Source organism: Aplidium turbinatum, chromosome 8 (assembly GCF_918807975.1).
Source record: "Aplidium turbinatum chromosome 8, kaAplTurb1.1, whole genome shotgun sequence".
NCBI classification, from domain to species: Eukaryota; Metazoa; Chordata; class Ascidiacea; order Aplousobranchia; family Polyclinidae; genus Aplidium; species Aplidium turbinatum.
The window spans coordinates 26,213,938-26,241,804 of NC_137479.1; the positions used below are offsets into that span (position 1 = coordinate 26,213,938).

General features: G+C 38.0%; 2 protein-coding genes across 2 annotated transcripts; both read left to right on the forward strand.

Annotated features, from left to right (window-relative positions):
* Positions 1 to 70: 70 nt before the first annotated feature.
* On the forward strand, positions 71 to 10,592 carry LOC145775091 (lon protease homolog, mitochondrial-like). Its single transcript, XM_082586288.1, has 19 exons — positions 71 to 628; positions 1,068 to 1,216; positions 1,518 to 1,729; positions 2,135 to 2,260; positions 2,408 to 2,498; positions 2,869 to 2,961; positions 3,277 to 3,381; positions 3,790 to 3,949; positions 4,087 to 4,231; positions 4,711 to 4,798; positions 5,187 to 5,360; positions 5,603 to 5,746; positions 5,985 to 6,107; positions 6,796 to 6,912; positions 7,185 to 7,325; positions 7,825 to 7,996; positions 8,247 to 8,455; positions 8,910 to 9,074; positions 9,317 to 10,592. The coding sequence occupies exons 1-19, from the start codon at positions 208 to 210 to the stop codon at positions 9,518 to 9,520; spliced, it is 3,039 nt and encodes a 1,012-aa protein (XP_082442414.1). The 5' UTR covers positions 71 to 207; the 3' UTR covers positions 9,521 to 10,592.
* Positions 10,593 to 13,407: 2,815 nt separating this feature from the next.
* Positions 13,408 to 24,409, forward strand: LOC145776202 (b(0,+)-type amino acid transporter 1-like). The gene is made up of 4 exons (XM_082587604.1): positions 13,408 to 14,221; positions 17,851 to 18,038; positions 18,439 to 18,645; positions 24,152 to 24,409. The coding sequence occupies exons 1-4, from the start codon at positions 13,408 to 13,410 to the stop codon at positions 24,407 to 24,409; spliced, it is 1,467 nt and encodes a 488-aa protein (XP_082443730.1).
* Positions 24,410 to 27,867: the final 3,458 nt, after the last annotated feature.

Here is a 27,867-nt window from a genome sequence, read left to right on the forward strand (position 1 = left end):
ATTTTACTTCGTGAGTGGACTTTCCTGAACTAGGCTATGTACTTGTCAATAGTTCGATTTATGTTTAAGCAATTATATAACTAATATGAATCTGTTCTAAAAGTTATGTGTTCAATTTCATTGTTGTTTGAAATTTGTATCCAATTTTTGCAGTCGTATATTCAGAAGAATCTTAATTTATATATTTAATTACCCCTGCAATCAGATATGGTCCTTAACTACTCACTTTCTGTGCCGAGAAGTATATTAGCCACGACCAGTAAAACGGGAATCAGTTCTGTCCATTCAAAGACCACTGTCAATCGCATACTCACTCGTAACCTTGGTTGGTGCGTTCGAAATAGAAGGCAAAGAAATTTAAAAGAACAAAGTTTAAACAGCAATAAAGCCTCAAGAAGGAACTTTCACTCTTGCTCAACAACTATTCCTTCTTTTTATACTTTTGTATCATTGCCACGAAGATCTTCATTGTTATCAGAAAGTGAAAAGAAATGGCGGAAGCTTTCTTGGAGAGGTCTTCGTGGAAATTCGTCATCATCCTCCTCTAGAGATGATGATGGTGATAATGATAATCCCGATGATGGGAAACTAAGCGACGGTGGTGATGAAAAGATGTTTGATGGACAAGGTATCAAATAATATTTAAGTTCCCAACATTTTTTTGCTGAGATGTTTAATTTTAAGATTTTTTTAAGAAAATAATGTCTAAAGTTAGTCACGTGCATTTGCACATGCATTGTGCATCCCACGACTGCTACAACTTACCCATCCTACTACTACTATGGAGGCGCTTTAGGTAATATTTTTAAAAAACATCAAGAATATAACTTTTATTTAGTACTGTTTAGTACTGTATTTTTAAACACTCATTTCTATAACTTACATTGTGAATTAAGCCGTGTAAAGAGAAAGCCAAAGCTAAAATGGATTCAGAATATTTTATGAATATCCTTGTCATAAATTGTGGGTTCCAGTAGTAGATAGGCTATAACCTAAAACTGCAGGTTTATTACCATGTTTGTGTTTTTCCAATCGTTGCATTATTGCATCAAAACTGATTTTTATAGATCACGGCCAGCCGCAAGTGATCTACCAAACTGGAGTGCCGGCAGCTGGAGCTTTGAGTACCACCACTGTTCCTGAAGATTTTCCTCATGTCCCGATTATAGCCGTTTCTCGCAATCCAATCTTTCCAAAGTTCATTAAAATGGTTGAGGTACGATGCTGATTGTATTGTGTGTTTTGTTAAGGCGCAGACAAATGACCAGATATGTTTTTACGTAGTTCGGTATTACAGTACAAAGTAGGCTATCTTTGATTTTTATGCCAGCTGACTGGTTTGGTGAATGATTTGGATTCTGCAGCATTTAAGTTTAATACGTTGTTGGAACATAGCATTGAATTGTTTTAGTTACCAGACCGTACACTCCAACGCAGTTTTACATTATTATCAGTTATAAATGCATTGTATTGGCAGTTTTACTCGTGCAGTGTCCACTTCATTCTAAATGTTTCAGATTAAAGACCCTCGTCTAATGGAATTAATTCGACGCAAAGTGAAGTTGTCTTTACCATATGCCGGTGTGTTTGTTAAGAAGAATGATAAGGAAGATGCTGAGGTTGTGAATAGCGTTGAAAGCGATCTTTATTCTGTCGGAACTTTTGTACAAATTCACGAGATGCACGATATGGGAGACAAAATCCGGATGGTGGTGATGGGGCACAGGAGGTTTGCTTATTTCAATAGTCATTTCAAAGATTGCCACCTTTATCTTTTGTTAAAAAATCAAATATATATTTGATTTATTTATTCCAGATATGTACTGACGAAGCCACATTCTTGTGGTGTTGTGACGGCTCAGTAAACTATGTTTTAACTTGCAGCTATAATAAACTTGTTTTTATCAATTGTGATACTCTCTGGTTTTTGTCGCACTATGCATTTTGTTAGACCATTGGTGACGTCAAACTAAGATTTTTTATGAAAAATTTAGTGGCAAAATCGTATTTTAAAAGCTCTTTATAATCCTGACAAAACACATATGCAAAAGGCGTCTTTTATAAAACGTCAAAAGATCCTTCTCTCATATCTGGCTCGAAATATATTTTTTTCACCTTATTCCTTGTATTTTAGAATCAAACTATGCGGTGCTCTTGGTGTGGATGATGATGGTACTGCGCCACCCAGCGGTAGTATTGATGAGTTAGAGCAAATCAAAGAGAGCGACATCGCTTATCAGGCGATAGATTCCAAAAAAAGGTGGGAAGGACATTTCAGAGTCTTCTGATGAAACTAGTGACGCCATCACAGTGCAACGTGTCGTCAATTTATTGGAAAGATCTTTAGTAGGTTTTCATTATTTTGTTTGTCAAACAAGTTTTTACCTGAACTCCTGTGCCTTTTCAGAGTTATCGAGGAAGATACTGACGCTAGCGAAGGAGTTCTAATGGGCCGAGTTGAAAATCTTCCTAGTCCCGTTGTCGAAACCTCACAAGATGTGAGAATATTTTTTAAAGTTTAGCATCTCAAATTTTATTGGCGATTGCATAAATGAAATCTTCGAGACTTTTATACATCATAACTGACATTAATTTATACATATTGCATCCCATTGCGGACCAACAAACAACAACAAGTAATATGTTACCATCGTTTTAACGAATAGCAAGTCAAAGCAATTAGCATCATTAAAACAAAAAATTACCGGAACACAAAAATTGCTTTTCGTCAAATGTGTGTGTCAGTGACAATGTAACACAATTGTAACTCCTGGTATGTTAGCTTACTTATTTTTAATTGCTTGCCGTATTACTTTTAAGAATAATCCGTATGAATAATTTTTTGTATTAAAATGGTTGTTGTTTCAGATCAAAGCGCTCACTGCTGAAGTGGTGAAAACTATTCGTGACATCATCGCATTAAATCCTTTGTACAGAGAATCTGTAGCACAAATCATCCAGGTTATTATAATTATAACAACGAGTCTGTCAGTTGTTCGTAACTTTTGGTTGTCGCAAACTGCTTGTAAATATTTCAGTTTTTAAACAGCTATTTTACGATGTTTTTAGTATCTTTTCATGCTATTCATTTTACTTGTTTTGTTTTTTTTTTCAAATATTAACTTTGGTCAGTCTTAGCTTCCTGGAGTGAAGTAAGCCTATAGTTCCACATTGCATAGTTCAAAAGCAAAACAATACGTTCACATGTCTTGCAAGGTTTCTAGATGAAGCGACGTATATGCCTTAAAAAGCATTTACGTGTAGTTGTATGTTTAGGCCGGCCAGAGAGTTGTTGACAACCCTGTGTATTTGAGCGACCTTGGAGCGGCCTTAAGTAGCGGTGATACCACTGAGCTTCAAGACGTGCTGGAGGAAAATGACGTGAGTAGTGTAGGGCAGAATTTACGTGATGACATCTTTTTTAAGCTTTCTTTCGGTGTAACATGAGCAAAGCAATGACAAAATGTTGTATGTGATAATTTCCATTTACTCCGACGTTTTGTCAATCAGATACGATCGACTTCTTCAATAAACCAGATCAAATTATCATTTCCTGTAAACATCTTGTGATAACTCATTTCCACCAGAAGAATGTAAAACTAGATAGCCTACTTTGTGTGAACAGTCTGATGTTTTATGATATCCAAGCTGGTTTTGATTTAGATTTATTGGCCTGGAAAGCAATGAAATTAACTAAAGCATTTAAACAAATCCTACTAGATGCTGTTATCCGCATGTCACCTTCTACTTGAAATTCTTATCCTTTGATCTCATGTTTTAATTGTATAGGTGCGCGAGCGTTTGTATAAGTCACTGTCTCTTCTAAAGAAAGAACTCGAAGTTAGTAAGTTACAACAGCGGCTGGGTCGGGAGGTGGAAGATAAAATCAAAACTGCCCATCGCAAGTACATGCTGCAAGAACAGCTCAAAATAATAAAGAAAGAACTCGGTATAGACACTTTTTGTACATGTTAGTTTGTAACAGAGCAACAGTTAGAAATAGAAGGAATTTGAGGCTTTTACCATAACTTAAAACTTCAATCGGAAAGCGTTTGCAAAGACCGTTGTATTTCCTCGTTTTTTTAGGACTTGAAAAGGAAGATAAAGATGCCATCGAGGAGAAGTTTCGCTCCCGTTTAAAAGATCTCGTGGTTCCTGAACACGTCCAGGAAGTCATTGATGAAGAAATCACCAAGCTTGGTTTCCTTGACAACCACTCGTCAGAGTTCAAGTTGGTTGAGATTCATGTTTGTCTTTTTTGTCCATTACAACATGTGCATGTTGTTGCAAAACACGAATTTATTAGATTAGGAATCGGAAAATCCGTCCGAACCCGAAGAAAATGTATCATCAACTTCAAACCACAAAACAGAGGAATTTGAGATTTTAAAACATCACAATTTAAATTTCGGAGACTTGCCCAAAAATGACTTACTTCATTCAAACCGTCATATTTTAATCTATGCCTAGTGGTCTGTTTTCTTGTATCGTTCATCACTTGCAAGGCGTTTTTGCAACAAAGTCTTGAAATACATTATGTTTTGTGCAATGCCATTGTCAATCAATGTCAATTCATGGAATCAGCTTTCAACTTTAAAATAGAACCATGCAATTGCATAAAGAAGATTTGCAAGGGTTTGAACGTGAAGGTGCTGTGTAATTGATAGCTCTACTGTATAGCATGAAGTTAATTATTACATTGTCTTTTAGCGTGACTCGGAACTACTTGGACTGGCTGACATCGATACCTTGGGGGAAGTCCAGCCAAGACAACCTAGATCTAAAAACGGCGGAAGAGGTCATTTAGTTTTTTTTATTTTGAAAAAGTTTACCTTTGATTCACTCTCAATGCAGGTCGATTCAAAACCATCAGATGTTTATTTCCCCAGTTGCTCTGTGTCGAAAACTGGCTGATTTCTATTTATTTGACTTGTTGATATTCTGCGTCCACCTGATTTTGATTTTTCTTGCACTCTAAACAGATAGATCGATAGATATTTATTGGTTGCTGCGAAAAAGATGTAGGCCTACAATAAATCAAAACACAATGTACAAGTACATAGTAAAACTGTTGAAATGATTACAATCAACAACAAAAAAGAAGCAGAACAATTTCAGATATCCTAACTTTATTATTTCTATTTAACTGTTTTATGATTTTCTTAATATCGTTTTTTTGTGTTCAGATCTTGCAAGAGGATCATTACGGGATGGAGGATGTGAAGAAACGGATCTTGGAGTTTATTGCTGTTAGCATCCTTCGTTCTCATACCCACGGGAAGATCTTGTGCTTCCATGGCCCTCCGGGAGTCGGGAAGACCAGCATTGCTAAATCCATTGCACGAGCTCTCAACCGAAAAGTAAGCTCGCTTTTAAGTTGTCAACATCAACGTATTCAAATTATGCACTTGCAACGTTTTAAGGTAAAAGTGCATGACACTCATTGCTTAGAAATTATTTGCCGTACTTTGATGATAAAGTTTTTGGTCCATGTCAATGCGACGCTGCTGCATCTAATCTTTGCGTTTTTTTTTTCACGTCCGCTTGCTGTTTTTGCATTCCTTGCTTTTTACTGACAAATAATCTAATTTCAACTACACAGTACTTCCGGTTTAGCGTGGGAGGGATGCATGACGTGGCAGAGATCAAAGGTCATAGGAGGACCTACGTCGGAGCAATGCCCGGGAAGATGATTCAGTGCATGAAGAAGACTAAAACAGAAAATCCTCTTGTACTCATTGATGAGGTGCAGCGACGTGTTTGTGAAGTTTTTTACTCAAGACATTCTTGTCCAGCTGAAAAAAAGTGCTTTTTTGCCGTCGTTTTAGCGTCGCCGAACGTTGAAACGATGACAAAAGGACAAATTTTGCTAGCTGCATTTTGGCGATAACTTGCTACAGTTGAGAATCAGCGTTTTCCTGCTTCAAAAAATTACAATTTTGCATCTGAAAGCTTCATGACTATAATGTTTATTGTACGTCCAGGTGGACAAGATTGGAAAAGGCTACCAAGGCGACCCATCGTCTGCTCTACTGGAACTACTCGACCCAGAACAAAACAGCAACTTTCTAGATCACTACCTTGATGTAACTGTGGACCTTTCCAAGGTAACGCGGTGATAATCACTCGTTCTACAATTTAACGTCTCCTGTTTCATCTGTCTGGTGGTATTTGTCCATCTTTACGCGGTTCTTAGTGTCGATGGAGACGAGATCTGTCGCAAGTCCTCCCGGACATTGCTGAGCCATCGCTTCTTCAGAAGAGGTTATTCTTGTAAACTCTTATTTCTCGAAGGTTATTCTCATAGACAAATTCTAAGTTTTATGTGTGATAAAATTTTAAAGATAAAATCACAAACGAAGATGTAGGTACTATTTAGAATGCAAACCTACATGGAAATTCTACAAACAGTTAAAACAGGAAAATTGAAGTCTATTGGCCATGCGATTCGTAATAATTCTATTCAAAGACTGCTGGAAGGAAAATGAATGGAAAACGAAATAGGGGCAGACCATCAAGAATTTGGACAAATGATATTAAAGACTGGTCAGGATTTAATTACCAAACTGCGAAAAAAAATCTCGCAACAGAGAAATTTGGCGCTTTATTGCCTCCGACCCTCGACGAGAGGAAGGAACTTAGTCATGATAATGATGAGTAAAGTATTTTCAAAAAACATTCCAAATCAAAATACTTTGTCAACTTTGCAGTTTATTTTTTCACGACCAGTGATTTTCAAGTAATAACTTGCTTCTCAATTTTGTTGTTGAAAGTACCACCTACTGTTTCTACTAGGTCCTGTTCATCTGCACGGCCAATGTGTTGGATACCATTCCTGATCCGTTGCGCGACCGAATGGAGATGATACAAGTGTCCGGATACGTTGGCAGAGAGAAGATGGCGATTGCACAAGTACGTCCTGCTGGTCTTGATACCACAAAGACGTCGTTGGGAACTTTACTTAGATTCTTGTTTTCAGAAAACACCAAGTCGTTAAAGCAATGCATTGACTCTACGAACAAATTAAAAAATACGATTTTACGATTTTTCTCTTACTGAGTTTTACAATGTCTTTGCGGTTTTACCACGATACGTCATCTGAGAAAGTAAACGTACTTTATTGTCAAAAAGCAAGCGCAATCAATGTTGATACGATCGGTACCTTGACACATTGTTAATTTCAGCAATACTTGATACCGCAATCGCAAACTTCATCGGGGCTCACTAAGGAGAAAGCCGTCATTGATGATTCAGCTTTGGAAACGCTTATAAAGAATTATTGCAGAGAGAGTGGTGTCAGAAACCTTTTGAAACAAATTGAAAAGGTAATAACTTTGAAGACAGAAAAAATTCCTCAATTTTACATTAATTCAACGTCTGTAGATGTTGAATCAATGTAACAACGACGGATTTGAAATGTCTACGGTTGAAGTCGAACCCACGACCTCTCATCTGTAGTAATGAAACGACTTCAGTCTCACCGCCAGCATTTTGAATATGACATTATTATTTTGCTGCGAGATTGTTGCTTAAAATGGCAACTTAGCTCTAACTTTTGTGGTTGTAGCCGTCGACAAAATGTCAACATTTCTATAACAACGACTTTTCTTGTAACTAAGTGTTTATTTGGTCTTTAAAAAGTTATTAGCACGTCTGAAACACATTAAAACAGTCTGAATTGAGCCTATACCCTGACGCAAATCATTTGTTTTTTACATTGATTCAACGTCTGCAGACGTTGAATCAATGTAAAAACAACCGATTTGCTGTCTGGGTATGGAATGTTCCAAGTGGAAGTGACCCTTGAAACAATCTTCTTTACAGGTTCACAGAAAAGCAGCTTTCAAGATCGTCAGCGCCGGAGACCAAGCGGAACCGATAGTCGTCGATCAATCGAACCTCAAGGACTTCGTGGGGAATCCCCTTTTCAGCTCCGACCGAATGTATGACGTCACGCCGCCAGGTGTCGTCATGGGGCTGGCCTGGACAGCAATGGGTGAGAACAACTGTGCGTTAATGGTATTAATTCACGTTGAAGGTTTACTTCTGCAATATTAATCATAAATCCCAGCCAGCAAATAAGTTTTACTTCAAAGTTTATATCCTCTCTATCTGTAGAATAATTTTTCATGTCAAGGTTTCTTTATAGAATAAACTGTGAAAAACAAAATATTCCCCTTTCTCTCCCTCCCTCAGCCAAGTTTAATTTACGCGGAAGTTCAGTTTTGCGTTGCCCATCACTTCAGGTGGATCAGTGCTGTACATCGAATGCTGCGAACGCCGACCCAGAGATACCAAGAATAGTGACGTCAATATTGAGCTCACTGGTCGTCTCGGTGACGTCATGAAGGAATCGGCGAAGATAGCATCGACGTTGGCACGATCGGTTGTCAAGCAAAAACACCCAGAGAACAATTTCTTCGACGGCGCCTATTTGCATATTCATGTACCTGAGGTATGGCTTGCAGCACAAATTGAATTGATGTCAACGAATCTGCAATTAAGCATTAATTATCAGCAGTAAAAGTTTAAAGAAAAATGCTGTGTTTGAAATCATGCCAAATAATTTCTGATGAAAATAAGATTATTTTCGCACTAAAAACGTTTTGGAAGGCGACATGGTAGTTATAATGTTGCTTATGTCAAATTCTAGAAAAGTAGGCTGGTAATATGATTGTTTGGTTGCTGCAGTACACTTAAGATGCTTCAGCATTAGATTGAACTGTTCGAACGATTTGCTTCAGTTCTTTAAGACTTTTAACGATAGTTCAGATAAAAGCCTTCTCTCCCAATCAAGCCCCATGCTCGTAACTTGTATTCGTATTGTATTTGTATACCTTGTAACTGTATTCTTTTCAACTTAACGTCTGCTCCGTTATTGATTTCACTGCGTTGACTCCTTCCATCAGGGCGCGACACCTAAAGACGGTCCAAGCGCTGGATGCACTCTCGTCACAGCTCTCGTGTCTCTCGCTATGAAACAACCCGTGCGACAAGACATCGCTATGACTGGCGAGGTGTCGCTCACAGGGAAGGTTTTACCTGTCGGCGGCATTAAAGAGAAAACCCTGGCTGTGAGTCCTTGCTTTAACAGTTGACACTTACGCAATAACATTTTTATATTGTCAAGTAATTGCTCTTCGTCTAACTCTATTTTGTACTGATATGTGCCAAATTTTCCTGAGGATTTCATGCCGTATATTTTTCCGTTTCACATTTGGCCATAAACGATTTTAAGTTGCATTTGCTTTGGACATGATTGTTATCGTGACTTAACACACCTTTTGCTGACTTTTTACCTATCCATTATTTTCAGGCTAAACGCGCCGGGGTGAAATGCCTTATTTTGCCCTTTGAGAATGAAAAAGACTTCAACGACTTAGCGGATTACATCAAGGAGGGAGTAGAGGTTCACTTTGCGAGAACCTACTCCGACGTGTATCAGTGGGCCTTTGATAGTGAAGTCACTTCCAGTCCTGACCAACCCAGCTCTTCAAAACCAATAAACGTAGACTTCTAACATTGCATTTGAAAGGAGTTCTCTAACATCATGTTCCTTGTCAATCGTATTCGGCGTCCAATCATAACTCTGCATGCCACTCAAGACTCTAATCACCTACGAATTTTTGCTTCAGTAACGAATCTATCGCTGTCGCTGTTTTGTTTTTTTACCGTACGTTTTCCCATATGGCCTATCATGTTCCTATTCTGAAAATTTCAAAGGACCATTGCTTGGCGAATACTTGAACAAACGTGCTCAAATTTTTTTGGGGGAGTTTCTAGGACCAATCTCATAGTCTGAGGGGGTTGCCGCCATGTTTTGGAAGAAAAAAAATGTTTGACCCACCCTACTCTGCATGCAACTCAAGACTCTAATCACTTACGAATTTTTGCGTCAGTAACGAGTCTATCGCTTTCGTTTTTTCGACTCAAGAAAGGGATTGTATCTTCATCGTGGATTCAAGAGAATTTTGCAGTTTATTTGCGGATGAAAGTTTTTACTGAACCGGAGGTTTCCGGTTTATTATTCGTATTCGCGCATTACAATGACTGAACTTTGCTTAAAACAGTGCCTTGCGAATTTAGGAGCATTTTGTCAAGTTCCTTTAGCTTTGAGGTTACGCGCCCGACTCAAGATCAAGCGGCGCTGGTTCGGCTCTCAGGGTATGCGCTTGAGCAACGCATTCTAAGGACTGCTCTTCATTCAGCGGCAACTAGTGGATGGAATAATTTCCCGCCAACAATCGGAAAACTTCACTCTCTGACTCTGTCAATCTCGTTAACCGGCTCTGCGTCAAGTTCCTGCGTTTGTTCCGAGATGAAATGCATTTGTTGTGCAATGTAGAAATAAAAGACGTTTGATTCTCCCCAGGATAATGTGGGATGGTTGAAAAACTCAATTGTGCAGAAGGAAATCATCGTTTTCATCAGCAAGTATGTGTGTACCATGCCAAGACTACGTGCTCTCAATGGGAGTCGAACTCATGTCCTATCGAACATTGTACCAACACTATCGCTCCTCGGCCTCGCAGCCGACAAAAGACGTTGACAGAGCTAAATAAGGTTAGGGTGGGAAAATCTAATAAGGTCAGGGTGAGTAAATCCGAAAAGATCATGGTGAGTCAATCTAAACAAGGGGAGAAAATCTAAAATAAGTATCATCAATAACCTACTTACCATGGGAAGTATATTCAATTATGATTACTTAATAGTGAATTCAAATAAGAGTAGTTAGATAGAGCATGGAATGAAAATTGTGGAGCGAATACTAGAAAAGAGGTTGAGAACATTGATGAAATTAAATGATGTGCAGTTTGGATTTATGCCAGGAAAAGGTACAGTAGATGCTCTGTTTATATTGAGAAGAATGCAGGAGGAATACCGAGAGAAGCAGAGAAAACTATATATGTGTTTCGTCGACTTCGAAAAGGCATTTGACAGAGTACCAAGGAAAGTGATGGAATGGGCAATGAGGAAAAGAAATATACCGGAGGTATTAGTGAGAGCTGTGATGTCTATGTATGAGGATGCAAGAACAAAAGTGAGAGTTGGATCAAATTATTCAAACGAGTTTTCTGTGAAGATTGGTGTACACCAGGGATCAGTTTTTGTCACCTCTGATATTTGCTATTGTGGTTGACGTTGTAACTGAAGGAGTGAGGGAGGGCTTATTGAGTGAAATTTTGTATGCAGACGACCTGGTCTTGACAAGTAATAGTATGGAGGGAATGGAGAGAAAGTTTGAGAAATGGAAAGAAGCATTTGAAACCAAGGGTATGAAGGTGAATCTTGAAAAAACAAAAGTAATGGTGAGTGGAGCAGAAAGAACAGTTGTTGAGAGCAAAGTAGATCCCTGTGGAATATGTGGCAAGAGATTGATGAGAAATTCAATGCAATGCAAGGAATGTGGAAAGTGGGTACATGCAAGATGTGCTAATGTCAAGAGAGCCGCAACAAGATTGGCGAAGTGTTTTGTTTGTGGGAAATGCAGTAAAGGAAGGAATGAAGTGGAAGGCCATGATGATGAGTTCTGCCATGGCATCGAAACAGTGACAGACTTCTGTTATCTGGGTGATCGGATAAATGGAAGTGGTGGATGTGAAGCAGCGGTGACAACAAGGGCAAGATTGGGCTGGGCAAAGTTCAGGGAATGTGGGGAAATGTTGTATGGCAGAAAATTTTCACTAAGGATGAAAGGAAAAGTATATCGGAGCTGTGTGCGGCCTGCAATGCTATATGGTAGCGAGACATGGGTATTGAGAGAGAGTGAACTGGCAATCCTGAGAAGAACAGAAAGGTCAATGGTGAAAGCAATGTGTGGGGTGAAAACGAGAAGGGAAAAAAGGACTGAAGAATTGTTGGATATGCTAGAGATGAGAGAGACCATAGACCAACTGGCAAGGGCAAATGGAGTAACATGGTATGGACATGTGATAAGGAGGGAGGAAGAAAGTTTTCTTAGAAAGGCACTAGATCTAAAGGTAGATGGGAAGAGGAAACGCGGTCGTCCAAGAAGAACGTGGAAACAACAAGTGAAGGATGAGTTTAAAAAAAGGAAGATGCAAGGGACAGGGTGAAATGGAGAAAAGGGATTAAAACAATTGCTGCGCGGAAACAATCGGCCACCCCCACTAGTGGGGAACAAACCGACGATGGATGATGATGATGATGAAATAAGAGTAGTTAGATGTTGGTCTTCGTGAATAAAACAGTTGCATTTCATAAACAAACGTAATAACTGCTTATGTATTGTTGTTTCTGACTAGGATTTCTTAAAGTCGTATGCACATGCAATTTTAAAAGTGCTGGTGATTCTCCTCACAGCTAATTGAAAAGTTAACTTTTTACGCTTCAGAAAATTTAATTTAGTATGAAGTGCACTAAATTCTTCCAGTATCTTATTGAAAGTTAATTTGCAGCAAGTTAACTAGGCTACAAGGCTTGTGTCACATTCCTTTTTCAGTTTTTGTTTATGTTACAACAAGAGTTAAAATTGCAATGCGTACATGCTTTGTTGGACCGTGCAGAAGAGCTACACCTCATTAATTTTCGCACAGCAACGAATAGGTTTCCATATGAGGCATTTTCAGACATGACAACTCGCAATTCCTTCCATGAAACAGGTTATAAAACGTAGGCTTAATTTGGCAAACACTTCTTTAAAACAAGCAGATCTATGAATGAAAGAAAAAGATTTAGGTTAGATAAAAGAAACTAACGCGTTAAAACCAATCAGTAGCCTATTGAATTGATGCGGACAGGAAGTAAAAATATTCATAAAAAAAAAAAAAAAAAACTTTGACGTTGCCTCACCCATTCACTGAAGATTACGCACTGAACACACTCAATAAGAAGGATTGAACGTGTTTCTGCATTTTCGAAGTTTCCACTGTAAGGTAAAGATAGAAACAAAACTTCGAATGAAACCAACTTAAACTATAGAAGAGAAGATGTGGTGAATAGTTTTCGTAAGGCGTAATATAAAAACTGAAACCATTTCAGATTATGTTGCTGCTTGAATAAGCTTTCAGTTCAGCTACTGTTGATAGCTACGTAGCCGGTAGCCACTTTAACATGTCAATTCTCAGTAAGACCAAAGACACTGTCAACCAATCGAAACATGTTTAAGTGACTACCGTCTAATTATGATCCTTTTAGCACTCAGAGAGTTGATCAGTGATTTGAACTTTGTTTAACAATTACAGAAGATAAAATAGTCATGACAGGGGTGGGAATCGAACCCACGTCATCGAAAGGCATTTTCTAGCCCTAACCTACTAAGATACGCTGGCTACAGCAGAATGTTTATTCGATTTACTTTCTATCATAACTGTTATAGTTTATTACAATTAAGCATTTTACAGAACAAACTTATTTTTCATCAAAATTGGATTGACGAAAAACACAATGAGTTCGAAAAACGAAGCTGAGTTAAGTGATGACAAGCTTGAAGTTTTTGCTTTGAAAAAGCGCATTGGCTTGTGGTCGGGCGTTTCCATAGCAATCGGGGCAATGGTGGGATCGGGAATCTTTGTGTCCCCAACTGGGATACTAAAAGGAGTCCATGGAAGTGTTGGACTGAGCTTAATAATTTGGTTGATGTGTGGATTGATATCAATGTGTTCATCTTTGTGTTATTGTGAAATCGGAGCATCTTTGAAAACATCTGGAATGGACTTTTTAAATTTCAAACTTGTGTATGGACCCATCGTGTCCTTTGCCTACATTTGGAAGCTGAGAGACGGAGGTGCCGCTACTTGTCTGATATTTGCAAGATATCTTACAGCTCCATTTTTTGGAGACTGCAATCCACCAGACAACATTATCAAGCTTGTTGCAATTATGTTGTTGTTTGTGTTATTCTACATCAACTATACTAGCGTGAAAATCACCGTCAAATTTGAAGTGATATTTTTTGTTGCGAAATTTTTGGCAATGGCTTTGATTGCCATTGTTGGAATTGTTCATTTAGCAAAGGGAAGCCCTGCAGGAATTGAGAATTTTGAAAAAAGCTTTCAAACCGAAGCGTTATCTCATCTTTCCATTGCTGACATTTCCATGGCTATTTATCAAGGCATGTTCGCTTATCAAGGATTCAATGCTTTAAACTCAGTGTCAGAAGAAATAAAAGACCCAGCAAAAGATCTGCCAAGAGCTACAATTTTGGGTCTCCTTTCAGTCATCACGATATATATGTTTGTCAACCTTGGATACTTCTCAGGTCATTTTTTATTTTATTTGATAGCTATTTTGACATGAGACAAAGCTGCGACTAACTGAAACGTATTTAGAAACGCAAAATTTACTATCTCTATCTAGCGGTTGCTTTTTTGAACTTTTATTTGTCACATGGCGCTAGAGTATTACTTCCCGATTCCATTGATGTTTCACTGGTCATTCTAGGCTCACCAGAAGAGAATTTACAGCAAAGTTAGTGCAGACGGTCAGAAAGTTTTTAATTTGATTTGGGAAAGGTTTTTGAGCCTATGTCAAACATTTGATGATTGCTGCAATCTGAAAAGCGGTTTTGGAGTAATTTTTTGTCCAGAAAGAGGGATAGCAATCTTCTTACCTGTGCCATTTCAGTTTTTGAGTTTAAAAAAACATTAACTTGTTTATTTTGAAATTCGTGTTTCGGGTTATATTTCACTAAATAGGGGAAGGTGGGGCTAGTTTGAACACTTTTCACGTTATTTAGTCTCACAGTCATGTTTGTTTATGGAATAAAGTTGTTTTAGCTTTGTTACATACCTACAGCATTTTTAGATAGGCTACCACGCAAAAAAAAAATTGAACACTTTTTTACAGTTTAGATTTTATACTGAAATAAAAAATATTTTTCAAGTGTTTAAACTTATCCCGTGTGCGGGGTAAGTTTAAACGCGCAAGGGGTAAGTTTAAAAATCATAAGAATAGCCATTACCAACTGGATAACTTCGTGTTATAATGCAGTTTCGCAGTTTAGATCAGAACAAACAGAAAAAAGAACAAGGTGTATCGAAAAAACAACACAAATATTAACAGAAAATCAAGAAAATTCGGCCACAAATCGAATTACAGTCTCATGTCAATCAAGTGTCTCATCGCATGTTTTCACTCAGAATCTGTGGCACAGTTATGGCATACATAGTCTGGGAGGTCTTTTGTGCAGTCTTGGTGTGCCCATTGACGACATCCATTACACCTTACCCACTCTTCACCAGGATGGCTGTTCGTATACGGCTCGCTGCACACCAGACAGAACCACATCTCTTCACGTTTGGTTGTTTCCTTTGTGAGATATCCCAGCCTTCTTTTCAAGGGTTTTGTTGGTTTTCTTTTTCTTCCTTTTAGTTCTTCTTCAAGTTTTTTTTTCCGGGGTATCTGTCAAGATTGCTGCTCTTCTTTTTCCTGCATTTTGCCTTGTTGGAGCTTTTGGCATAGGCATTATCCTTAAGGGAGAAAAGTCATCAGTCTCCAGAGAACTCCCGGCCACACAAACACTAGTGGATATGCCCCTATCTGTCTTTCTCTTATAGGTTCTCATAATTATTTCAACTAAAACAACCTGAATGTAAATTTAAGTTAGGAAAAACAATTCAATACACAATTAATAACACAAAAACGGTTTAGCAAATTTGATGGGGCAAGTTTAAACATCACGTTTAAACTTGCCCGCATAACATCCAGTGGACATTTATTTAAATTTCACTACCAAGCTAACTAGCTATCAGTTCAAGTGACAGGCCATCTGAAAGTCAGTGAGTAGGTATTTTAAAACTGCAAAGAAACTTCAAATAACTTTACTGCAGACTGCGTTACAACACTACAAGCAAAAATAAAAAGTTTACTTTTACCCCCCCCAAAACAGTCTTTACTTTCTGGAAAGTTGCATGATCAATCTATTTCGACTAAAATCGTTGCTGGTACTCGGTAACTATGCAAGCATAGATGGCACAACAGAGCTTCGATATATTTACTTTCGGAGAGGAGCTATTAGCAGTGTTTAAACTTGCCCCTGTTCAAACTAGCCCCACTCTTCCCTATTCGTGGTTAGGGAAATCACTATACCAGACTAAACTAAATTTTTATTTTACTGCTTGGTGGTTGAAGTGGCTATTTTACCACCAGAGAGCTGAAGTGGGCCCGGTATCCGGAAGGGGGCCCGGTACTTTACCATCTGACAGCTGAAGTGGCTGTTTTAACTTTTGATGGCAATTCCTTTAGATCTGATTACCGGTATATTAAGATCTTGATAATGTTTGAAGTCGCGGGGAATCTTTTAAATGCGGGCCCCTTAAATATTCCTGGCCCGGGTCAAAAAGTACCACCTGGACCCCCTGTCAACGCCCCTGATTGTATGAAAGATTACTTGCGCCGTTTGCGCAAACAGCAGATTTCTCAGAGTTATTCAGACCAGTAGGCTATATTATGTCCCTTAGACTTAGAGAAAGAAAGAGAAAGATGTTTTGTTTGTCCTTCCAGCACGAAAACAATCGAGTAATTACACAACAGAACACATAATATAATTCAAAACAGACTGGCAGCTCCGAATAACCTTGTCGTCCTTGCGGGTTTTCTAGTCTATACAGGTGTGCTGCCTGTCATCAAGTTACAACAACAGAATCATTTCGTTTAGTTGACAACCGTCATGATTGTGAAACTGGAAAGCTGGTGTTGTTCGACGTTCTTTACATTAGGCTTTGATTAAGATTTTTCACTTTAGTTTATGTAAAACATGCTACACTGTAAAACAAAATTTCGATAAATCTAACGCAGAATTTTATCTGAAAGAAAATCGAAATCCTTGAATTCCCAGGCTACCAGTTAGCCTACACACCGATCTTTCACCAAACAAACAATTATATGCCTGCTATTTAATGTCAGGCATGGCCACCTGGAGATGCGGCCTGATTTGTCACATTTTGCAGATTTTGATTACAGCTACTGCTAGTGCTTGACTGACATTTTTTGAGATGTTTTTACTTTTTACGGTTTCCTAATGACATGAAACTTTTTTCTTGTCTTGGGGAAGCAATAGCAAATGAGAAAAAGTAAATTGAAAAACGCAAAATCAGACTGTTATTGAAAAATTAACAGTCTGACTAAAATCTTCGAAATCAAATTTTCTTTGTTTTTCAACATCTGCGGATGTTAAAACCTATTGTGTCATCTGGTGAAAAAAATAAAGAAAGCGTAAAAATCTAATTATTAGAAAAATTTATTTAAACGTTCGTCCAAAGTTAGAAAATCCTGGAAATTTCTGCAAAATGTGACAAATCAGGCCGTATCTTTAGGTGGCCATGTGTCAGGTTGTGCGCCTGGCTCAGTTTCGAAAGTAGGCCACCATTGTTCTAGTGAAGATAACTATTTTGTCGAATTAAAGCATTTATTGCAGCATGAAAGTCCATCTTGTCATGAGAATAGTGTTACATTCACATAGCGGTCTATCAATTGCAGCAATCCGTTGTAGCTTACTCAGCTGTTAGCGCAGACAGTGTCAGCGCAGGAGAAAAGCGGGTAGAGGAGAAAGCGGGTAGGCTACACAGTATTACCTTAAATCCATTTCTTGTCTGAGTGCCAAGCAGGGATAAGCGTGAGTACCATTTTTGGAAAGCCTTTGGGCTTTGGTACAACCGACAGGGTATCGAACCAAAGTCTACTGATTTAGAACCGGACGCTCTTATCACTTGACCGCGATGCACAGCTACATGCTGAAAATGTTCGATGCGTTTGTTGCATAGTTGATTAAAATTGAAATAATGTCTTGTTGTATTATTTGGTTTTAAATCTCAGTTTGAATTCCAATGAAAAACTCCACATCTAGGCTACAATTTACATGTCTTCATTTTTGTTTGCATGCTTTTCCAGTGTTGCCAGCAACCGACATGATGTCATCAAAAGCAGTCGGAACAATATTTGGCAACAAAGCCTTAGGATCATTGGCCTGGTTAATTCCTTTATTTGTCTGCGTCTCTACTGCTGGGAATGTCAATGGGCTGGTTTTGCAGAATGCTAGAGATGTTTTTGTGGCTGGCAGATCCGGGTTAGCGCCCAAAGTAAGTATTTTTTTCAATTTTTTAGATCTGGTTTGTATTGTTTCAAACTTCAGCTGTTTCAAGCATTTCGAAGGCAATGTTGATGACTTGATTTGTATTGACAGATGGCGGGCTAGGTTAGTGAAAGCGAGTTTATTCATAGCATAGTAAATGATCCAAAACGCACTTGGTGAAAACACTCCTTGAAAAATCAAACAAAGCGCGATTTAGTTTGTTAATGATCATCGCACAGGAATGGCCAACATTGCTATATCAAAAATCAATCTTATACTTGAAAGGACTGAAAATGTATACATGTAGTATTTACGTACACTTCGTACATAATAGAGAACGTAATGTTGATGAATGACTTTCACAACTTATATTTTTAGTATGATCGAGAACTATTTGTTTAAAATAGGTATTTGGAATGATCCATACCCGTTACTTTTCCCCTTCTCCGAGTCTTGTGTTGAACTTTTTCACCACTTTAATTTTAATTCTCATCGGAGACTTTGACACGATTGTCAGCGCTTTCAATTTCTACATATGGATCTGGCATGGGTTAAGCGCCGCAAGTGTCCTTCTTCTGAGAAGAAAATTTCCTGATTTGAATAGACCTTATAAGGTAAGATTAAAATAAATAATGAGGTTATTTTAACACCTCCATATATTTTTCAAAGCTGTAAAAATTGTCGTGTATTTTTCCCTCTTGTACGTTGTTGAGACGTAGCAGGGTGTATAACTTATAGCCAGTGGCGCCGCCAGACCTTCAACAATGGGGGGGCAAAATATTGACAGTGCAAGACAGTAGCGTAGTCAAAAATTTTGAAAGGGGGGTTGTTGACAGCCGGCGGGCAAAGCCCGATGGCGTGTTCGCCGAAGGCGACACTTAGCGGCGGGGGGCCTGGGGGGGCTCCCCCAGAAAATTTTGAAAAATTACTTTCAGTTTGGTGCATTCTGAGAGCATTTTCAACAAAATTGTGGGTATGAATATTTCTGTAAAATGGTGCTGTCCGGTGGCATAGCAAAAGAATAAGATCATGTTTTCTTTGGCATTTTTCGAAAATAAAGCTAAGTCTCTATGTTTTCTTGTTTGCTAATTCCAGACTGAGATATTTGAATGCTTGGTATTGGCAAAACTCGCTCTTTTAATGCAGTTTCGTTTAAAATTAGGCAAACTTTGTTTTAGACACATAGGTTGATTGCTTTTTTTTGCGAGATTATTACTGTTTTATTATTTATCAATTTTCTCCTTGGTTGATTCAAAAAGCGATCTTATTCCGGTAAGTCACTAACTTTTATGCTCTGAAGTCAGGGATCTGAAGTCAACCCAAAGTTTAGAAAATGTAACGTCATAGACAGTGCCGGATTAAGGGGGGGGCGGACTGGGCTGAAGCCCAGGGCCCCCACTTTTGGGGGCCCCCACCTCAAAGAAAAAAATCTATTAATTTTTTTAGTTGCACAGCTGGAGATTACTGCTTTAATTCGTATCTCAAACAAGCAAGGACGGCTCACCCATATGTGCTGCGGTGCTGCAGCACCCCTGCCCAGCCCCAGTTATTCAATTTTTCTTCGTTTTTTTAACAAAAAACATATTTATTTGATACTTTAATATCCGAAAATGGTACGGATTACGGGTCAAAGTTATGATAATGCTGCCAATATGAGTGGCAAGTATAACGGTCTTCAAGCTCTTCTGCGCGAGAAATGTAGTGTAGCTCATTATGTCCCTTGCACAGCACATTCACTTAATTTAATCAGTACGGTAGCCTAAATGTCCTGTAGAAACATGCCGTTCTGCCGCTGAGGTTTTTGAGTTGTTGCAAAGCCTTTATTCATGGCTCGTCTCGTCTAATCATCGTTGGCAAGTCCATCGAAAATTCCTAGATGGTTTGCCTGTTTTGAAGACATTATCTGATACAAGATGGTCAGTTAGATATGATGCAGTTCTTCTTCTATCGAGTCTTCTAAAGTTTGTTGATACACCACAGATTGACACATTCTTCCGCAACGGAGTTATACACTGACAGGTCTCACCTACTGCACCGGGTGGCAAGCCGAGGACAAACAAGAAGGTGATCCGCTGCATAGGCATAACCAGGGGGGCGAAAGGGGCCATGCCCCCCCCAAATTTTCCAAGTTTGGATTCCGAAGTTGAGCCTTTTGTTGAAAATATAATAAAGTTTGTAGAAATTTATATCGTTTTCCAAGACATCTGGCTATTAACACCTCCAAGGACTTGTTTTAGACACACAGAATAACACCAATAAATTTTGCAAATCGTAAATCGCACAAAATTTACGCGATTTACGTTTCTTTGAACTAATTTGTGGAAGCAATTTCAGAATGGCTTACTCTGTTGGGTTTTTGTGTAGTTATTGAATTTTTGTGTAGCTGAGTTTTTAGTGTTCTCTAATTTAGCCACAGTTTTTGCCCGTTTGTGTGTAAGAGCTATCTTTAATAAGTTAATAGCTGTTTATCTGCTAATAAATTTCATACAAATATTACCCTAAAAGTGTTTTCAGAAAGCGCTATAATCCATTATTTGAGTGTAATTTTTCAAAATTTTTCCGGGGGAGCATGCCCCCGGACCCCCCTAGAATACGCGTGCCTTCGGCACGCTCTAACCCCCTACCACTTTTATTGCTTCAACCCACCAGGATACGCCACTGCACATCAAGTGGCGATGGCTTCAAATCAAACACTTTGTTGTTCTCTTCAATTCATCAAATATTTGGCCCCCCCAACATTTTTTTCTGGCTACGCCACTGGTCCGCTCTTTGGGACTCGGTGCCACAGATACATGCAACTCGGCCCGTGTCGTTGCCCCACTCCACCATTAATTTTTAGCGAAAAATGTCACTTGATAAGGGCCCCCACTTTCAGCTCAACCCAGGGCCCCATAAACCCTTAATCCGGCCCTGGTCATAGAGGTCATACATCTTGATGAGTGTCAAACAAAAAGCTTTGAGACAATGAAGTTACTTTAGGCTATTTCTGATATATTCAAGTTTTGTATAACGAATAGCTGTTTAGATGTTAATCTAGATTCTAGATCGAACAAGCGATCTCAGCAGTTGCAGATGGCTTGCATCCTTGCACAGTTTGACGAGAAATTACATCATAGGCTAAAGCTTTTCTTGTAAACAATGTATTCAATTATCAAACTTATCAATTATAGTCATTTACAATCACGAGAATGAGAACCTTATATTTTACTGATCTCCGGAGCTGACGTAAACCTTAAAAGTCATGTCGACATATTCTTGATGCCCTCCTTATCGAAAATTGTTCTTTGTGATACCGCTTTGAAGGAGGATTACGACTATGAACAAAAGAATAAATTTTAAACTTCATTTTGAATTGAAAAGACATGACGTGATTTCTTCCAACCTTAGTTATATATTTTTTCATTACGTAACGTCTTGTAGGAATAAATTGAAAATCAGTATGATCACTCAAAATGAAAGCAATGGGACTACGAATCCTCACTAAACCAATCAATCAGTGGTCTTGTTGCACCGAAGATGACAACCTTATATTTTACTGATCTCCGGAGCTGACGTAAACCTTAAGGCATAGATCTGTTGACTCAACGCAAACCGTTTGAAGGTTGGGGGGGGGGGCTGTCAATTCAACTTTTTTGTATCAACAGTTGTATCTCCAAAACCACTGAGGCTGCGACTACAAGATTTCTTGACTTTTCCTAACTTTTAATCACCTCTATTGAGCTGAAATTTTGAGCGAATAAAGGTTATAGATTGAAAGATATAAGGCATTTCTCAGCACATCCGCTGAAATATTTCATATTCCATTGTGAAACATTTTCCCACCAGCTGGATGAAAGTAATTAATTTGGCCCATGTCTCGTTAATCCTAACTGTTTCACAGCGTGAAGGGCTTTGGCTGTATGTAAAATAATGTAAACAAAAATTAATCACAACATTACAATGCACGTTCTTCATTACTCTACCAAAAAATAATGTGTAAACTCACGCTACAAATTACACTCATAAGTGACTTCAACATTTCAACGTATATGAGCAGTTCTAAAATTCACATAGTTTTAATTTTGGGATATGCTCAGCGTGAATAATTTTACAAAGTGAATCCCAGATTTTGAAACCGTGCCAAAATAACAGAGATATCACTCCTAAAGCATAAGAAGAATCGACAGCCCCCCCCCCCAAACTCAAGACTATTCTTGATGCCCCCCTTATTGAAAATTGTTCTTTGTAGTACCGCTTTGAAGGTGGATTACGACTATAAACAAAAGAATAAATTTTAAACTTCAATTTGTATTGAAAAAACCGTGCGCGGACATTTTGCCGAAAGACATTTTGCCGAAACCCATTTTGCCGAAAGACATTTTGCCGAGTGGACATTTTGCCGAAACTCATTTTGCAGAATGGACAAGTTGCCGAAAGAACTAATTGCCGTGAATGATATTTATGTGTTATTAGGTTACGATAATACATATAATACATTAATTTCGGCAATTTGTCCAATCGACAAAATGAGTTTCGGCAAAATGTCCATTCGGCAAAATGTCTTTCGGCAAAATGGGTTTCGGCAAAATGTCTTTCGGCAAAATGTCCGGGTACCGAAAAAACATGACGTAATGTCTTCCAACTTTATCACATTTTTTTCATTACGTAATATTTACCACCACCAAACCACTTTTGACGATCGAATTTATTAATTTATTATTAGGTAAAATGTTTAGATGATGTCACGTCATTACGCCGATTTGAGATATAATTTCATTCATGACGTCGTATGGACGAAAAACTTTTACAAGTTTTATACTCTGCTGAGATTAAAGAAGAAACATAAATGATAAATATTGGAGAAATTGAGTCTCCTTTACAAATTAAGAATCGAACAACTCAAAACTGCTGAAACAAAACGTTTTGTTTAAGTGAAAGAATCACTGCAAGCAACCAAGGCCAAAATTCGCGCGGAAGAAGTCATGGGAGTGTGAGGTATCAAAAATTTAACAGGTTGTTATTTTTCTACATCAATGTGACGTTAGTTAAAACTTTAAAAGGTCTATATCTTTGCTTCTGTAGAAAATCTTTTTACCTACTGTACAATTTAGTCATCAAAGTTTTCCATACCTTTTTTTAAAGAGAGAGCTTTTACCCCCCTTGCAACTTGAGTTGACTTACTTGAGGTTGGGATCCAAATATTCAGGCTTGTCCATGGGACATTTTTTTCTGTCCCATCCCATCCCATAGCAATTCATGCCTGTCCCGTCCCATCCCATCCCATCCCATGGGATTCCCATCAAAATACAATTCAATAAATGTTATTAAATTTATGGAAATTTAAGTCTAATGTGTACTAGATAGGACTAAATGTACAAAAAGAGATACAAAACGACAAAATTTATTGACTTTGTTAACTTTAAAGTTCAGAAAAGTTGTCTATCTATGACAATTCATATCATTTTTTAAATAAAAATGCCTAGCTACTGTCCCATGGGAAATGCAATTCGTGCTGTCCAAGACGGACTATATAGTCCGTCTTGGTGCTGTCCCATCCCATCCCATCCCATGGGACATTTCCCATGGGATTCCCGTGGGAATCCCATTCCCATGGACAAGCCTGCAAATATTAATATGAATTAATAAAAAAAAAAAATTAAAAAGATGATGCCCAAAACATTGGGGGGCAGCTGCCCCGCCTGCCTCCCCCCCTGCCGGCGCCACTGCTTATAGCCTATAGTTTACTGGAAGGTTTTCAAAGAAAATAACTGAAGCTGATTAATCGCTATCGCTGATACCCAATGTGCCATGAAACACAAAGGAACATACAGAAAACAGTTTTGATATAGACACTGTACTACATTAACCTAAACTGAAATTTAAACTATTCGTTTTGATTAAACATGGCCGGCACTGATGGAGCCGTGGGAGGGGGTCGACTCGTGGTAGTGGGCCACCGTCCCTTGAAACACAGAAAAGGAAACTGTATTCACGGTGTAGGCTACTGCATTTGCAAAGTCGAATCAATGTGGAACTACACATCATTGTGTTTTGTAAAACTCTCCCCTCCTCTCAGGCTATTTTCTGAATCCGCCCCGATGGCCGATCCTTCAGGTGCACCACTTATTTTTTTTTTTTCAGGTTACTATTATTTGCCCGATAATCACCATCATTGCATCTGTCTATTTCATCGTATCTGCTTTCATCCAAAATCCAAACCCAATAATCTTGCTTGCGATCGGCTATGAAGTCATAGTACTGATGTTCTATTACTTGTTCATTGTTCGAAAGTACAAGTTGCCGGGAATGAAAATGGTCAACCTCTTTCTTCAAAAACTCATGGAAATAGCAGGAACCGACTGGAAAGAATGTGAAGATTTATATTCCAGGCAAACCTAGAACCAAACCATAAACTTTTTATGAAAGTTTTTGTAATGAACATTGAACAGTAATACAGCAGTAAAGGTTGGAACAAACAATAAGTACGAGCTACTGTAGTTCAATAACTTGTACTACATTTGGCTTTGAAACATTTCTTCTATTTCGTGCCGTTTCACACGTAAAAATATTTCACACTATATGTTGTATACTTCAATCATACGTTCAACCTTTTGTCTCATATAACTGACTGTAAAAAAGTTAGAAAAGATCTGCTAAGTTAGTCTATAAATCACATTTTTAGAATCTACCATAAAAAAAATGCATCAATCATAACTGCTTTACAGTATTAGGAAAAATCACTTTATAGCCTATCAGTTTTTTCTTCTTCTGTGATCTGGTTATTTGGCAAGGAGTCAATGAAATTACAAACAAAGAGATATTATAAACATTGGAAAATCTTGACCCGACAATTTACTCAACGACAGTTTCTCAAAAAGTCTATTCGTCGAATAAACAATAGAACCAGCTCACTTTTGTATCAAAATATGCAAAATCCATTGACACAAGATTCCATGGAAGATGCATTTACTGTTATGTGGAGTATCGGAACCTGCTTCGATTCTAAGTAAAAGGTTTTCTATTGCACACCGTGCTTTAGCCTACTTAGAAATTTCTATACTGCGCATTGAAAATTCGTTTCCATTGCAAATCAGCATGAAAGCCTAGTTATAGGGATGCTATGCAATTATTGGCCAAGACGTAGGCTACATTATTTTAAGTTCGCCTTTATCATATGGTTTCTTAATAATGTGTGATTAAAGTCAAAGGAAATAATTGTATTGAATAACTTTCGTTTTAGTGCACGTCACGTTTGATTGCTGTAACTAACTATGAAAGCACTAAAATAATTGCAGGTAGCTCTGTCTGCGACGTACGTCCATGATAGATTTAACTCTATGTTATGCTTATGACAGCTGCATATTTAAAAGTAAGCGTATTTATATCATGGCATATTGTACATAAAATAATTAAATTATGTCGTACAATTAGGCTGCTGTTAATACTTTACCTCTCACCAATCTTGTCCAAATATTTGAAGCGTTACTAACATTTAAAAAAAATTATTTGATAAGAAGCAATTTTTCATAGGTTGAGGCCTGCTCTAGATCTAGAGAGCAACCGTGGGAAACCTGCGGCACTCAAGATCATTTCATTAAGTCCGTGCTTAAATTTTGTTACTACAACTACAAGTATAGGTAATCTCAAAACTAAACCATCTAGATGATATATCTAAAAACATCAAATGTGTAAGACGAAGTGACTACTTACTTACTCTCTTACTGCTTCTTTACTCTTACTTTTGTGTTGTCAATAAATGTCCTTAAATTTCTTTAAACATTCAGAATTGTGCTAGTGAGGTAGCCTAACAACTGCGTTTAAATGAAAGTTATTTAGGCTAATACTTTGGTAAAACGCAGTTAGTTGTCAATTGTACAAATTGCATCTGGTAAGGAAAGAAAGGCAGGTAAAGAAAGTGCAGTGAAAGATTGTGCAAACTCTTATTTGTCAGTAGAAGTAGACTACGTAAATGATAAATAAACGAGAAAAAGAATGTCATTCTGATTCCTGCATGCAAAACTGAAACCAAGGGCAGTTGCGACGGCATAGGGCTAGTGCTCTCAAAATGGCAAAAAATAATATGCAAAACTGCTTGGTTTTGGTACCGTGGTTGCATAAAAGGGCTAATGTTCTTCAAGGTTTAATTAGTAGAAATGAAAATTTTGACTAGCTCAGAAGCAAACCAATGCTAGACTGTTCAATCTACCTTACAATTTGCAAATAAAACAAACTTTCATAGTGTACCGTACATTGGGTTCCATGAGTTTCGTGAATGTCAAAATGTTTCAAAAATCCTGTGTCGGCAAAATATATCGATTAACACAACAGAAAATAATAGGCTACGTTGGTGATGAAAAAACATAAAAAATACTTTGATAATGTAGCCTACTGCCGCGATATCATATTTGTTTTAACCACTACATATTTTTTATTTTGCTTTAGTTACAGCGGCAAATAGTTTTTGCTGAACAAAAAAGTAAAGGATGTAACAATGTAATCAGAAAAAGGATGATACAAAAAGATCTATCCAAAAACAGCAGCTGTTGTTTATTCTCTTCTTTCTTTGTCAGTGGACAGTTGACACAGGTAAAGCGATCCTGTCGAAAGATGGCAAAAGAGAGTAAAACAGATAGCCAGTTTGCAGACTTTTCCATCAAAATTATTTTTATCCAGATTATCAAATATTAACTATTTAACCTATATGTAGTGTAGCATTTCTTTCAACTCTTCAAGAAATTAACTTGGAACGCTTTAGTATCATACCCATCAAATTTCATACAAAGGGTAAGAAGCGGTATAGCGACACGTAGTGGACGGGCTATTTCAACAACTCGCAGCAAACCTTCAGTTTGTTGATGTTGGAAATCGAGCTCCCGTCAATACCAGAAAGGCTTTAGTCTAGATCAGGGGTCACTAAAATTTTTTCTTTGAGGGCCAGATTGCTGCGAGATTAACAGATGCGGGCCGGATGCAAATTGCGAAAAGATGTACAACTATTTAAAATCTCCATTTACTTGAATTGAGCACAATGAATAACAAAGTCAGCGGTGGAATAGCAAAGTTGTGATGAAAATCAAAAGGTTGCTTGAAAAGTTATCCCCTGCTGTGATACAATACAGGGCATTTTACACTACAGCTGTTATTTCCGCAGCACGTGGCGGGCCGGTTCCGGTCCACGGGCCGTAGTTTGGTGACCCCTGGTCTAGATCTAGAAGTACTGTACGCAAAAATCTTACAATTACTGTGAGCTCTCAATGAATATGAGGAAAAAGTTTATTAAGCAATCTATTGCTTACGGAAAAAGAGTTTGCTGATTGCTTCCTATTATTATATTATCTTCGATGCTTTTCTTTTGTCCAATCTCTCACTAGGATCTTGCATCGCCATTTTTCTGACACGTTGAATTTACATCCAAAGACAACAAACCGAAAGCAAACTATAGCATTTCTGACCGGAACTTCATCGTCTTGTTGGTTGTTTGCATTGTGATATATTAGCCGCAAACAACCAAATTTTGTGGACGAACTCCAAATTGGAATGGTTTTATTTCTTCAATTCCAGACATAGAGTCTGGAAGCTACACGATCGGTGTTGTTATTTATAGTTCGTTGTCTTTATTTATAGCTAGGCTACTTTTACTTTTAGTTGACAGTAACAACAAATGTATAATTCTGTACCCTATACAAATGCCTGCTTTGGTACAGGTTACAGGGAATCATTTTGAAGATCAAGATGTCATGCCACAGCTGCAGTACGTGTTGAAATGGATGGAACTAATGTATTTGAACACACATTTTATAAATCCAAAGAAATGGAGTGTAACATTTATAAGAGTTTATAAAATAGCCTAAGGCTAC

What these genes read in the sequence shown, in the direction of transcription:
- LOC145775091 (XM_082586288.1), top strand. Translation starts at nt 208, where the DNA reads ATGGTCCTTAACTACTCACTTTCTGTGCCGAGAAGTATATTAGCCACG. An exon ending in TGCATATTCATGTACCTGAG is followed by an intron (nt 8,456 to 8,909) that starts GTATGGCTTGCA and finishes TCCTTCCATCAG; the next exon opens with GGCGCGACACCTAAAGACGG. An exon ending in TTAAAGAGAAAACCCTGGCT is followed by an intron (nt 9,075 to 9,316) that starts GTGAGTCCTTGC and finishes CATTATTTTCAG; the next exon opens with GCTAAACGCGCCGGGGTGAA.
- LOC145776202 (XM_082587604.1), top strand. Translation starts at nt 13,408, where the DNA reads ATGAGTTCGAAAAACGAAGCTGAGTTAAGTGATGACAAGCTTGAAGTT. An exon ending in CAACCTTGGATACTTCTCAG is followed by an intron (nt 14,222 to 17,850) that starts GTCATTTTTTAT and finishes ATGCTTTTCCAG; the next exon opens with TGTTGCCAGCAACCGACATG. An exon ending in ATTTGAATAGACCTTATAAG is followed by an intron (nt 18,646 to 24,151) that starts GTAAGATTAAAA and finishes TTTTTTTTTCAG; the next exon opens with GTTACTATTATTTGCCCGAT.